General features: G+C 41.7%; 1 protein-coding gene across 4 annotated transcripts in view; it reads right to left on the bottom strand.

The window, feature by feature from the left end:
* USP24 (ubiquitin specific peptidase 24) overlaps window positions 1-14,394 on the bottom strand; it is a 173,484-nt gene extending 159,090 nt beyond the window's left edge. For 2 of the 4 annotated variants that reach the window (XM_069592612.1, XM_069592594.1), the window contains exon 1: window positions 13,559-14,394. In XM_069592612.1, the coding sequence (XP_069448713.1) occupies window positions 13,559-13,876 (318 nt within the window). In that variant the 5' untranslated portion in view covers window positions 13,877-14,394. The remainder of the gene's footprint in view (window positions 1-13,558) is intronic. The other 2 variants (XM_069592616.1, XM_069592603.1) reach the window with 1 other exon arrangement.
* Between the last annotated feature and the right edge of the window lie 1,014 nt (window positions 14,395-15,408).

Genomic DNA, 15,408 nt, shown 5'->3' on the forward strand with positions numbered 1-15,408 from the left:
TGAGTAAGCTCCAGGAGTTGGTGATGGACAGGGAAACCTAGTGTCCATGGGGTTACAAAGAGTTGGACACAGTTGAACTGATCATATATTATGTTCTTTCCTGTGTACAGTATTCTTCTATGAGCTACAGAAAAAACATACAAAGTAGAGGGAGTGGTGCCGAATACCAAGTTCACATTTAATGCGTTATGTCCGAAATGGTGTCCATTAGAAAGATACTGGCAACAGTTCAAAAAAAGCTGCCACAAACTGTGTGTGGTGTGTGTGCTCAGATGCAAAGTCGTGTCTCTTTTCGACCTCCTGGACTGTAGCCCACTAGGCTCCCCTCTCCATGGGATTATCTAGGCAAGAGTACTGCAGTGGGTTGCCATTTCCTCCTCCAGGGGGTCTTCCTGACCCAGGAATCAAACCTGCATCGCAGGTAGAGTCTTTACCACTGTACCACCTGGGAAGCCCTCCACAAACTGTAGAACAATGAAAATACCATGACAGAAATCTGCTTTAGGGCTACCAAACTACTTCTTACCTTCAAGCTACGGTACAGGTTATTACAGGCAAGATTCACTTTAAGAAACTGGGGTAAGAAAGGAGGGATAAAAAAAAATTTGAACAGTGTCTCCATAGCTTTACTTCAAAATAAACTCACTTGGATTTAACAGTAACATCATTAATCATTATTATACTGATAAATGCACCATCCCCAACATTACTTGACGTACGTAAACATAAGAAAATGTGTTCCAAAATGTTGACGCAAACGTAAGAAAATGTGTTCCAAAATGTTGATGCAAACTAAGTATTTTCCAGATCAGATTTTTTTATTTAGTACCTCCTATGTGCGTGGCCCCCTCAGACAACCGTATACTACTTTTCAAATTGGGAAAGGAGTACGTCAAGGCTGTATATTGTCACCCTGCTTATTTAACTTATCTGCAGAGTACATTATGTGAAATTCTGGGCTGGAAGAATCGCAAGCTAGAATAAAAATTGTCAGGAGAAATATCAATAACAACAGATACACATATGACACCACCCTTATGACAGAAAGCAAAAAGGAACTGAAGAGTCTCTTGACGAAGGTGAAAGAGGAGAGTGAAAAAGCTGGCCTAAAAACCAACATTCAAAAAAGGAAAAGAACAGCATCCAGTGCCATCACTTCATGGCAAATTGACGCAGAAACAATGGAAACATTAACACTTTATTTTGGGGGGCTCCAAAATCACTGCAGATGGTAACTGCAGCAATGAAATTAAAAGATACTTGCTCCTTGGAAGAAAGGCTATGACAAACCTAGACAACGTACTAAAAAGCAGGGATATTACTTTGCCAACAAAGGTCTGTATGGTCAAAGCTACGCTTTTTCCAGTAGTAACGTACAGATGTGAGAGCTGGACAATAAAACGGATGAGGGTCAAAGAATTGATACGTTCAAACTGTGGTGCTGCTGAAGATTTTTGAGAGTCCCTTGGACATCATGGAGATCAAACCAGTCAAACCTAAAGGAAACAAGCCTGAATATTCATGGGAAAGGTTGATGCTGAAGCTGGGGCGCCAGTACTCTGGCCAGCCGGTACGAACAGCCAACTCATTGGAAAAGACCTTGATGCTGGCAAAGATTGAAGGCAGGAGGAGAAGGGGACAACAGAGGATGAGATGGTTAGACGGCATCACTGACTCAAAGGATGTGAGTTTGAGCAAACTCTGGGAAACAGTGAAGAACAGTGAGGCCTAGCGTGCTGCAGGTGCTGCAGTCCACGGGGTGGCCAAGAGCCGGACGTAACTCGAGTGACTGAGCAACCGCAAACGTCAGGTGTTCCCCCGGACTTTGCGGCAAATAGAGATGATCAGACCCTGACCTCAAAAGACTCACAATTCAGTCTGGGTAACAAATATGTAAGGAATTCCAATACAAGGGGATAAATGCTATGACTGACCACTGTATGTATGGGCTTCTATTCAAACTCGAGAAGGGACTTTTACCTGGGTAGAGGGGAAGACTGAACAGGAGGAAGTGGAATAGAAGGCATCAAGCTCTAAACGAAAACCAGCAGCGAACCTAACAGCACATACGGTCTAGTTACCATCTGGAGTTTCATGGGACTCATGGGACCGAAACAGGAGGATGTCCAATATCTAACTCTGCCAACTACAAGCTTGTGGTAAATCTACTTTGTGGAGAAAGAATCAAGCACAAGGATCAAACTGATGTCACATAGTGCTGTTGGACTAATTCTCCTGGTCCAATATGACAAGAGAATTCCCCTTTCCCTAGGGGTGAAGATTGAGGGGAACAGGTAGGAGGAAAAGTATGAGTACAGGCTGGGAGTCATAAAAGAACCTGGCATGTTTTAAGGCTAATTTTTTTAAATGGATCCTCTAAGAGTAAATCAACACACACTATGTTTTATTTCTATATTCATTAAAATATATAATTAATGCAAGTATCATGTTTCTAAGAGTATTAATAGACTTTCAAAGTATCATTCAAAATGTTTTTATTTCAAACCTACAAGTGTATAATATTTCCGAGTGGATATATATGATAATCACTGTATTTGATACACAGAGAACAAAAAGGCAATTTTAAGAAAGTAAAAGATATACAAATCAGACATATGTTATTTCAAGAAATTTATATACTAACTATTAAGCTTATTTAAAAATATCAGTACCCATGTACAACTGTGGACACTCAGGCAGGGGATCACTAATCCTTGTGAGGTTTACAAAGATGCTAAGTAGACAGATGGACACAGCTCCTTCACAAATGACAGTGCTTCTTCAACCTTCCTCTCCTTAGTCCTCACCGCCTTTTATAAACTTACCAACAGCTGCTGACATTAGAAAGTCCTGAATGAGAAAGTAAGGTAAACAAGATAAATATCTTCAAAGGGGAAAAAAGTGAATCAAGTGTCAACTTTTTGCCCCCTAACTGAAACTAGAATCTAACAAAGGAAATGGTGGTGATGAAGATACAGCAAGCTTATGAGGAAGGATATACTAAAGATAATACAGTGAAAGACTTCCTCATGTCAGAAAGACAGTTTGGTCAAGTACACAAAATGCTTCTTGAGAAGCGGAAAGCTAGTTCCCTTCCTGACTTTGCTAATGATCCGAGCCAAGGTCCTTAGCCCTAAACTGACGAGATATAACATCACAAGACCCCGATGGTCTCTTCCAGCTTTGAAACACATCTTCAACCTTAACCTTTAAATTTATAACTTTTAACATTTTTATAGGAACAGAGAGAGGAGAGGACAGAAAATATTCTCAGTTCTACAGATAACTGCTCTGTTTTACAAAGTGTATCTTGCCAAGTATTCTTGATATTTCTCTCCCATGTTAAAATTACTGTGAACTGGGTGAATCCAAGGTAACTCAGCATGGATTCTGATAGTTGATCCTCCTTAACAAATACTTGGAACTTCTTTATCACAGACATGTTTTATACTCCAACCATAAAAACCCCAAAGTAATGAAAAGCAAACAGGACTTGCTTGTTATTCTCTACAGATGTCAGTATGTCTGCACACATCTCATGAACCAATTGTTTTTTATGGTACAAGTTTTATATATCACACACACATTTTTTGCCTGGTATAACTGAATAATGATTGCTCAACAGACAACAGATATCTTCTCAAAACCAAATATGATATACAAACTAGTGAAATATAGGATGATCTGTTGCTACTGTTGTTTAAATGTTTCATTTAAAAACATTTCAAATGAAGCAGAAGGAAATCTTACAAAATGAAAAGCACTAACATTTTAAAAGTATTATAGTATTTTAGTAAACATAAAACACTCCAACATAAAACTAACCACTCCCCCCCACACACAAATGTTGATAATAAACTAAGGATTCCTAATTCCTAATGTTACTAATAACAGACAAGTTTTTCATTTAGCTTTAAAAACAATCTTTTTAGGGGGGTATTATCAACAATTATAAGAGATTTTTAGCCTAAAAAAAGGCCAATTTCTAGAGCAATTTCTCTTTCCTGGGGGGAAAAATGCACAAATACGATTTTAGGACAGAACATAATGACATTTAGCTGAAATAATTAGCACCATTCTTAAAAGAGGTGCTGGTTGAGAGAATCATTAACCTAATATTAAACATGCAACAAGTACATAAATACAAATTCTGTACATTCCATGGCACTAAAAGAAATACCACTTGAAAGAATAGTATCACTTGGTTTCTGGGCAATGGATACCACTACAGATCAAATTACATCACAAAAAAATTCTTGAGGCACTACTTAAATGCTTTGGAGAGATCTAATCTCTTCATACTTAACCCACAACTCTTCAAGGCCTTACTTTTCTGAATTATAACATTATAATTTATTGGACACAGAGCAGAGGAAACCCATCAGCCTTGAAACTGTAACAGGGAAGGGACTCTGTGATTGGTTCACTCCTGTATTCCCAACATCTACTTAGGGCCAAGCATACATTCAATGCTCAATAAAAACTTACTGAATGAAGGTAGATTTAAGTGTTTTATTGAATGGACTATTACCTGTCTTGCTGCTCTGACATTTTGGGTATAATGCCTGTTTTTATCATTGGAATTTGATTTCTATCTTTATTTAATGTAAATCAGAGAACTCTTCTAAGAACTCTCTACCTTTTTCCTGTATTTTAATAAAAATTCCAGAAACAGCAGTCTTGCCCTCTTAGAAATAAGTAAGTAGATGTGAAAGAGTACATTAAGGTGAACAAATGACCGAAAAGAGTCAAGTGAGTGGACTGTTTCTCAAAAACAGCTGCTGCTGCTAAGTCACGTCAGTCGTGTCTTCTTGAAAACAGCAGATGAGGCTAAGTCTGGAGCCACCGAGAGCCCAACAGTCAGGAGTAGCAGTGCCCAGCTCAGCTCAGTTAGTCATGTCTGACTCTTTGCAAGCCCATGGACCGCAGCATACCAGGCCTCCCTGTAGCAGTGCTACAAGTCCCAGAAATCACAGGTGACCAGGGAAAGCCGTGATGGCCAGGTATGCATCTCTATTCCATCCCTTTGGCAATGCAAAGCTAAACAAAAAAATCTATGCTTTAAAAACTGCCGTTTCCAAGACAGAGTCATAGATCTCAGAGAGTCTCTAAATTCTGGTGGGTTAATCTAAAGGTGAGTCCAAACATACCTGAGTCATAGATAACAAAGTTCTAAAATCAGTCAACAAGGCAAAACGCTTGGAGATATTAGGTGAGGAATGGGGGAACATGGAGAAAAGGAGAAAGGCAGGAAAAGCAACTAAACAGAAGCTCCATTAAAGCTCAAAATGTGACTCAAATTTGAAAAGTCCTGTTGAACCACATCTTCTGAGCCAGTTTTCTTATAGCTAGAATTAGGAACTATCTAGTAAGTATATAATCAAATATGAAATTTAGATTAAAAAAAAAAGTTCCCAATTTTATGTTAGGAAGTAATATACTTTTTCCAGTTTTTCAGTTACATAAAACACAAAACCTTCCTATATTTAACTCTCCTCAGTTGCAAAGTTTTAAAACAATTTTAGAATCTAGGCAAAATTTTCCTAAGAATCATGAAATACTTTAATCATTCTTTAAAGCTATTTTCATTTTTAATGGACACCAGAGTTTGGTTTGTCTTCATTTAATAGAGTTTATATACTTTTTAAAAACTTAATCTTTTTTTAATTCAGTAATACAGAAGAGAATTACCTGTGTACCCATCACCCCAAAATAACAGCCATTAGTGTTTAGCATCAGTTTATTTAGAAAACCAAGTGCGTATATTTACACATGCTATTTTCTCAAAGGCCTCATAGCTTTTAACTTCTCAAAGAGATTAAAGAATGAAAATTAACCATAGAGTTAGTGTAAGATGCCCATTTCATGGATGAGAAAACTGAGGCTCAGAGAAGCAAACTGACTTGCCCAATAAACTTAACAGCAATCAACAGAACCCTGAAGAGAAATGTACTATCTCCCAAATTCCTGGTTTAATATTCTTTCAAACACCATTTGATTTTTTATTTCCTTAAGGTATTCCTTCTCCATTCATTTATTTACCCAGTCAAACACTGTGAGCCAGGGGTCTGAGGGACACAGAGATAAAAAAGAAATATTACTGCTCCTCAAGTCCAGTGGAAATACAGATACATACACGTAAATACACCTGTTTGTTAGCTAAAATATGATCATCTCTTTACTTGGTGTACCTACAAAATGCCGTTGGGAGAATGTGGCCACGTGAGACAAGCGTGCCTTGAAGAGAAACGGCATTTAAGGTAATCTCGAAGAATAAATCCATGTTAGCCAGAGAGATGCTTACTGAGGTTTGGGGAGGAGAGTGAGGGGACAGACAGCCCCTGAACACGGCATTGGAAGGCAGGAGGCATGGTGGGGTAGAGAAGGATGGAGATCTTGGAAGAAAGGAGTTCAGATTTTATCTACAGGAATTAAAGAGCTACCAGACATTTTTAAGAAAGGTTATCTCATAACTAAAATTTATATTTTACAAAGATCATTCTGGTACCCATGAGTGGCACAGAGAAACAGTAAGAAAGGGACATGAACAAAACCAGAGCAGTAACAGAGAGGGCAGGAGAGATATTTATGGTTAGAATTAACAGGCTACTTGATAAGAAGACAAAGTAAGGAGTCTTAAATAGATTAAAGATGGTGTTGCCACTGGCAGTATGGAATACCTTCATATTTTTTAGGATCTGTATTTTAAATTGCTATAATTTAAATTGCTACTAAAATGCTACACGGTAGGCTTCTAATGGCAAGTTGCAGAAAGCAATTCAATTTTCAACCAAAACTGCCAATATGAGTGAGGAATGGAAAGAAGGGGGAAAAAAAGCCTAAAAATTTTGATCTGTTTATGAAAGCTAGATTCTAAAAGAAGACAAAGTAGAAATTGAAAAGCACTGGCAACAGCAACTAACAAATCTTTCTGGAAAAGATTTTAACTTCAGAAACCATTTTGGAAGACTACTGATAAAGAATGTATCATATTTATTTTTTAATAAAATATTTCTAACATAAACATTTTAAGTGAAAGTATATCAAATGCTGTCAACTTAATTTCACAATGCACATAACTGAAACAACTTAAGATACTACAAGAAAGCAAACTATACTGGAACTTAAGAAGTGAGAAGACTTTGGTAGGCACTGAAGATATTACTTATTTCCAAGAAGAAAAATAAAATTTTCAACTTAGCCCCAGAAAAAGATTCACCTTCATGGCTAAAGATTTCTACTTCATGGCTAAAATATTTCAATTTTGGTAGAGGTTATCAAAATGAAATGCCAACTTAATTGTGTTAGCTCTTTTCTTCAGAACAAATAAACATACACCAAATCTAATGTCACCTACTACTAATATGAGCTTAAGAAAAAATTTTTACTACTCAATTGTGACTGAAATATATTTCAATACTGAATAATAAAAATTCCTACTATAATAATGAGAATGAGAAATACAAACTTAAAAAAGAAACTAAAACTCCCTGGAAGGAAGGTGAGAAAAAACATCTCCTCTTGAAAGTGAAGTACAACTTTCTTAGCAATGCCTCCACAATGCAAAAGTCTCAGGCTGATATGTCCCTTGTATCTCAGTTTTCCAGGTATCTGAATGCTTGCTTCTTTATACACCCAACTTTCTTCTTATTTTCTTATTTTTGAAATCAAAACCGTGGTAAAATGTATTACACACTCCAGAACTTTCTTAAACTGAACAGACTGTAACCTTTTCTAGAGTGCGGCATCAGTAGAAACAGCCTCCCGGGGGCATGCAGCACACCGAGCTGCATACATCACTCCACACACACTGCTTTGCTTTCAAAGCTTCCTGTCCCTTCCTTCAGCCCTGAGCTACTTGTCACTTCTCACTACTGTGTCTGCCTACAGCCGCTCATCACCTCATGTCTGGACTACTGCAAAACACTTCTAATTTGACAGGAAACCTAATATTAAAGCTTATTTGAACTATGTTTTTTTTAAAAAAAGACAAAACAGCTAGGACTTCCCTGGTGGCTCAGTGGTAGAGAATCCACCTGCCAATGCAGGAGACACAGGTTTGACCTCTGATCCGGGAAGATCCCACATGCTGCGGAGCAACTAAGCCCATGTGCCACAACTTACTGAGTCTGTGCTCTAGAGCCCGTGAACCACAACTACTGACCTCACAGGCCTCAGCTACTGAAGCCCTCATTCTCCAGAGCCCGAGCTACAAAGCAGGAGAAGCCACCGCAATGAGAAGCTAGTGCACTGCAACTTTAGAGCAGCCCAACTCGCTGCAACTAGAGAAGAGCATGAGCTTTTCTGGGCCAAAAAAGACCCAAACAGTCAAAAATAAAAGCAATTAACAAATAAAATAAAACAAACTAAAACATAAACAAGTGAAGTGCATGATCTTGAGTGCATGCAGAATATGAGGGTGTTTTGAAATGGTTTAATCTTACATATTTTACTTCTGATTTCTCTTTGGTATTTCAAATAAGAAAAACTTCTGGGGAAAACTGAACTCCACAGACAGGAAAATTATTACTGAACCAAATCTTCCTAAATATGTTAATTCTTGTAAGCAACAATTTTTCATTTTTGCACTCAAATTCAAATAAAATCCATGTTATATGCTTTTTGAGCAGTAAGCATGAAGCTGTGGAATACCTTGATGTCTGCTATTTAGGTTATATTACGGTTGAAATTCTTTCCTCAAATTATCAAAACAACATTTACTTTTCTAATATTGTTACTGGTTTCAAATTTTAAGCTAACAGGATTATTATGTTGCATAAAGCTGTCCCTACCTACTATGATTTCACTAGAATACACCTCACTGATACACAAAAGGTACTTCTTTCATGCCAAATTACATTCATTCTAATAGCAAATGGTCAGGTAATTACAAGTCAGATGAACTCATATGCCTAGTTCACAAAGGAGACACATATATACTAGATAATAAAGAAATTCTTATTTCAAAATTAATCTTTCAGAGTCTCTATTTATCACGTACTTTCAACTGAATTTTGGAATTCTTTTTTCCCTTTTTTTGGTCTTGCCCCGTGGTATGCAGAATCTTAGTTCCCAGCCCAGGGATGGAACTGCTGCCCCTTGTACTGGGGGTACAGAGTCTTAACCACTGGATTGCCAAGGAAGTCCTGCGAATTATTTTAGTTTTTTAACTCTAAAACTTATAAATAGATTTCACATTTTCTAATTTAACAAGTCACAGTAGATCAGAAACTGTAAATCATACACTCAAATCACAAATAACTAAAATTTATTTATAAGGTATTTACTCCACATTCAAAGGAGGTAGGATTGTGTATTTTAGAGGAAAAAAAGGACACGAGTTTTAATATAAACCTTAGAATATTATGTAATATATAATGTATAATTTTAATTCATGTATAACTACCCACTTAATACCAAAAGAAAAAAAAAGAGGCAAAAATAAGTTAAGGAGTTACAAATTAATGTGATTTTTATGTGATTTATATATAGTCTAGCAGGACCAACTTTGGGGCTCTTTAACAAAAAAGCAATGAAATCATGCAAATACTTCTGACAAAGTATTTCCAAAAGACTATCCACAATTAAATGGAACAAAACAAGGAGTTCACAATATTAGTGAGATCATAGCATTAAATGTCACTTCTAGGAATAAGAATTAACATGAAACGCAACAGTAAGGTATTTCTGTTAAAAGTCTCCTTGCAAGAAAAATTCCATTTTAGTATTTTCTAAAGACAAAACAAGGAAACTTAGTAACAAGTAAGGTATACTGCACAAGTGTTAAATTTTAAAACGTGCCTAAAAGGGTTCCTGCTTCTAAGTTCTAACTCTCTGGATAGGATCACAGTTCTTAAAAGGACCTACTCTGTCCCACCTCTAGGAGGGCAGAACCAGGGGGCACGCCCTGAATAGTGGTCAAGGGGGCTGACATTAACCATAAAAGAAACACTGAAGAATTCTAACAGTGGGGGTATTAAACATCTGGATAAGTTATTTGGAGCAGCTGTGAGATCTCACTCTTTAATAATAGAACAGACTCCTACCTGCTGTGGAAAGGCTGTGAAGTAAAGCTATTCAAAATCAAAACTGGTGAACTTTTCAAAATCCCATCCAGACCAAGACACCGAGAATTAAAACACATCTACACCCAGCACAACTTTCTGCAAAGCAGTACCTTTACGTCACTGGAAGATTATCTTAAAAAGTGGCTTTCTGTGCAGTGTTATGTATTCTACTAGGTATCTGAGTCTTTTCTACCTGCATTCTCCTTGGTGCTACTGAACCAGAAGTTAACTGCTTTTACTTTCCAAATTTTAATTTTTAAACCAAATCCTAATTATAGCACAAGCCCAAATCACTAAACTGATTTACCTAACTGCATGACCTTGGGAAGTCACTTCTTGTAAAACTAGAGGCTTGCACTAAGATCCACCAGAATGTAACCTCCACATTCTGTTCCCAGCCCCGGAACCTGGAAGGATTAAATGCTTACCAAATGAGAGGACTGTTCCTGTTACCAAATGACAAATACAAAATAAATGCAATCATTTTTTTTTCTTTTTTAACAATTGGATTTTGATCTGTATATTCCCAAACATTTTTCAGAGGACACTGAAACTGAAATTTCCTATTGGGCCAATACAAATTTATATAATTTCAGACCAGGACCTCACTTTAAAGAAATAAAACAAGTAGATTATACAAGAGCTGACAATCTTCACCTTGTTTATGACACTTTCTTTTCTCCAACCTTCTACTGTGTCCTGTCCTTTTTTCATTTGAAAGGCAGGCAGCTGGTAGGGAGAGAGTGAACTAGACTTGCAGTGAGTGGGCCTGGATCCTAGTCCCATTTCTTTCATGAACTGACTCTGTGGGGACATGTCACTTCCCCTTTGGGGCTTGCCCGCTTGTGTATGTAAAGCCAAGGAGACAAACTAAGCATTAATTTCTGAAGTCTTCTTTAAAAAGGTAGGATTCTCCCTTCATTCTGTTATCCTATTCCCAATGCCTTGATTCAGCCCTTGCAAGCCACATCTTTCCTAGCTTGTACAGGAACCTCAAATTTGTCTCTTTCGTTATTTTTCTTTTTTATCTTAAAATGAATTCAATCTTAAACCATGAGTTGAGTAGAATGAAAAACACACTGTCTTTGAAGTCAGAGAGACCAGTTTCAAATTCAGATTTTGCCACTAGCTAAGCAGAGCTCTAAAATAGTGATGTTATTAACTACCTCACTGGGGATTAAGTACAATGTATAAAGCACCTAACAGCACCTGACACCATACAGATGTTCAAAAATGATCAGTGCTCCTCCTTATTTCCCAAGATCAAATGCCTCAGGTTCCCACTGTCGACAAGGATGACCAACTGGCTGCACAAGCGGCATGCAAGTAGATTTTGTAAAACTACAGAGGCAACAACTGGATTAAATATTCTCCCCAGGTTCCCATGTGCCTGTATCCTTGTTAGTCTTCTGGGTAAAGCATCCTCAGTCACCAGTAGCACCCCCCACCTCCCACTGTGTGACCCTGCAAAATTAAATGGTAGAACCAAATCCACAAGTCAAGAGGAAATGAAAACTTGACACAGGTCTTCAGAAAGTCATAGATTCTCTAGATTTTACGTGAAAGCAAACTCCTCAGCCTGTCATTCATGTGAAAGGAAGCCAGCTCCAATTCTCAGTGTTTAAATATTCAGGCAGGGCAGCTAATGTTAGTATTTAAACATACATTAGTACAGTTAATGTTAAAGTACCACCAAGCATTATAATTTAGTTTGGTTTTGCAATTCCAGGAAATTAAAAAGTGTGATAAAAGAAAAAATAAGAGTAAATTTTTTCACAAAATGAGGATACACTGAACTTTGAAGAACTATAAAAGCAGCTTCAGAAAAAGCAGTGGCTTTCTTCTTGATTTCAAAACTGGGTCAAAACTAAAAGGAACAAGGAGAAGAGTGATGGGGGCTTGCAAACAGAAGCTCATTTCTTAAAGTGATTTAAGTACAATTATTTAATTATATGGGACCTTTCCCCCAAAGCAGGAATAATTACAACCTTTACTTCCATACACTAGTCAGGGATACAGCTGAGTTACTGGGTAACAGAGGGCAATCAATCAAGTGTGTGCAAGTCTGGAAACCAAAGAGATCTTGTGAAGAAATCTAGTTTTTTCAAGTGCTACTTTCTTTCCCAAGCTACTTCAGCCCATGCTGCCTAAGCATGTGACTAAAAAGACAGAATATTATTTATGAAAAAATCCTTTCAGGAGGCTTAGCTTCATTAAGAATTATCAAAATTCACATCTCTACTTAAAAACCCAAACCACTAGAGTAAGCCAACCTGCTCTACTGAACCTTTGAAATGTACTATGCAGCAAATCGGACCAAAATCCCTATCATGAGCTGTCATTTTTCTGCAAAGGAATTATTCACCAACACTGTTGCTTCTGGTTGATCCTTTTTTTTAAAAAAAAAAAAGAGAGGTAAAGTCTGTTTTCTCCCTCATGTTCTTTGCTCACATCTCAAACTAAACAGAAGGAATCGTCTCCACCCAGACTTGAGATCTCTGATCAAAGCCATTCACCTAAGATGGCCCTTTCTCCTTAACAGACTCCTCCAGTCCCTTTATTTCCCACCCTGTCCCTGTCCCTCCGCAGAGCACCCTCATTGCTACAACCCCTTTCTCCAGTCTAGCTTTCCCTCATTTCTGACTTAATCGATGACCAGTACCCAGACTTGGTCCCAGCTTCATCTTCCAACTCCAGTCCCAACACTGCCGAGCCCCTCCTCAGCTCTGACTCCTGTCCTGGCCTCTAATCTCTAACCTTTCTCAGTCTAATCCCCATGGCTTTAATACCTGATTTTATCGATGACGCCCCAACCCACATCTCATATTAATTATTGTCATTCCTGGCCTTTCCCCAGTCCCTCTTCATTTTAGACCCCAAACAATCTCTTTTTTCTGGTCCTTGGCTAAAACCCAAATCCCATCGTAACCTCAAGTCCTCCTCTGACCCAGCAAAGGCCTTTACTCTCGCTGGCCCATCCCACTTTTTCTCTGACTCTGAACCTGGTGCCTTCCCCCACTCCTTCACTGAAACCCTGGGCCACGAAATCTCTTGCCTAGTCTACTAGTACCCCATTTCTGACCGCCTGATAACACGCGCCATCCCCCATCACACTCTCTCCAGGCCAATGTGTCATCTTCCCCCATCTCGGGGATGCCAGCTTTGGACCCTCCTCCTCATCCCCTTCCCAGGCCTGCCCCGTTGGTGACCTCAGCTCAAAGCCCGAGGGACCCCTCCCCACCCTGCCGCGCAGCCCTGCCCCGCATCCCCAATTCAATTTCATCAGCCCTTACTCTATGTACTCCATTCCCCACCTGACCGCAGCCCGGTGGCCTCCGTCCTGACGAACCCGTTGCTCCATTTGCCCTTTCTCCGTGCCTCCCCTGCTCCACACGCCCTCCGCACTTCCAGCCCAGTGGGGTGTGTCCCCTCCCCACGGAACTCCAGCCCGCTGGCCTCTCCCACGGGGGTCACGGGTCGCCCCTCCTCACCTCGGCGTCCACCACCTCGTGGTACGCGGGCGGGGGGTCGAACCCGCCGCCGCCTCCGGTGCTCCCGCCGCGGGAGGGGCCGTCGCCGCCGCCGCCGCCGTCGCCCCGCGAGCCCCCGCCGGGCCCGGGGCTGGGGCCGCCACCGCTGTCCATCGGCTCGTAGCCGCCGTAGTCGAGGCCCGGCCGCTCGTTGGTGAGCAGTGCCACAGCTTCGTTGATGTCGTTCTTGGCCAGGCGCAGGGCCTTGCGGATGGTGGCGGGGTCCGAGAAGCCCATGCACAGAAGCGTGGTCATGTGCTGCTCCTCCTCCGATTCCATGGCTCCGGCCTCCGGGCCCCGCCGGCCGGCGAGCAGCGAAGCTGCGGGTCCGGGGCCTGGCGGGCCCAGCGGCGCTGCCTCTGCGCCGTCCCCGCGCCCGGGCGGGCCCTTGCGCTCCTGGGCTGCGCGCTCCGCGGCCGCCGGGCCAGGTTGGGCGCGGGCGTGGGCACCGCGAGCCGAGCTACGGCAGTGGGGCGCTCAGGAGCGGCGGCGGCCCGGCCCAGCCCTGCGCGCCGCCATGTTGGCCTCCTCCTCCGCCTCCGCCTCCTCCGGCCCACGGGGCCGCGCCTCCGCTCCCGGAAGCCGCACGAGCCGCCGCGGGGCCCGCAGGTCACGGGTGAGGGTTGGGGGCTGATTTTTCTTTCGTTCTTTTTAAAAAAAAAAAAAAAAAAAAAACAGAGGCAACAAGGGAGGGGCCGGCCGCGCAGCGTCTAGGTCGAAAGGGCCGCCATGAGGGCCAGGCGGAGGCGATGGAGGGTTCGCCGCCGCCGCCGCCGCCCGCCCATTCCTCCAGCAACAGGTTCCCCCGGGATCGGGAGGGGCGGGAGTGAAGCACAGCTCGCGGCGCGGAACATCCCCGAGCCGGCGATCTTGCCCTGCGCTGACGGCTGTTCCCCCCGAACCTCCCCGGAGTCCCCGCTGGAGTCCCGCTCCCGGACTCGCTCGCCCCGGCGCGGCCCGGAACGCACTCCTTCCTAAACGCAGTGCGCTTGGCCGCTGCAGTAACGCACCCCCAACCCGGTCTGACAGGGACCGCAGTCCTGAAGGAAGTCCTTCAGCCACGCTGCCTGAAATACCCTTCAGCGCCCACTTTAATTCATGCCCCAAACCGGGCAAATCGACCCACTCGGGCTGAAATGCACCATACTCTTGACCTAAATCCTCCCAACTTTCGCTGAAATCACCCTTAACTGGTTTAAGTGAATTCCCAGACCTTGTTGAATTTGCCTTCGGTCCTTGACTGACCACCACCTACGTACCCCCGGCTAACCTGAGTGGACTCTACCAAACACATGCCAGAGTCCCCTGAGAGTCTGAAACATATTTTTACAATCCGAACTCTAAATCCCAGTGCTCTCTGTGTAGACCTCCCCAAACTCCAGACTGCATCTCCTTCCTTCAGCCTCTGACTCATCCCAGCACCTTGGACCTCTGTTACCTTCCTGATACCCACCCACCCACGTTTTACTGCACTCTAACTCAGGATTCCGGCTATGTTTCTGCCTTTTGAAGGGGGACTGTGCCCCCTCTTTTCTATATCCGTTGCAGGAGGCGACCGCACCCCTGTTGATTTCCACCTTTGAGCATTCCCCTTCCCCTTCAGAGACTGCCTCCTTTGCTCTCTCTTTCCACTTTTAGCATTATTACCCAGGGGGCATATCTTTGGGCCACTGACTTTACCATCTAAGCCCTGGTTCTTCCTATTTCCCCGCTTCAATTTCTTTTAATTCATGCTTCTCCTAAGTTATTTCCCTACCCTCTCCCAAGATCTTGATGCTTTCCTCATATCTCACTACATGCTAAATTAGTCC

The sequence above is a fragment of the Ovis canadensis genome, chromosome 1 (genome assembly GCF_042477335.2).
Source record: "Ovis canadensis isolate MfBH-ARS-UI-01 breed Bighorn chromosome 1, ARS-UI_OviCan_v2, whole genome shotgun sequence".
NCBI lineage: Eukaryota > Metazoa > Chordata > Mammalia > Artiodactyla > Bovidae > Ovis > Ovis canadensis.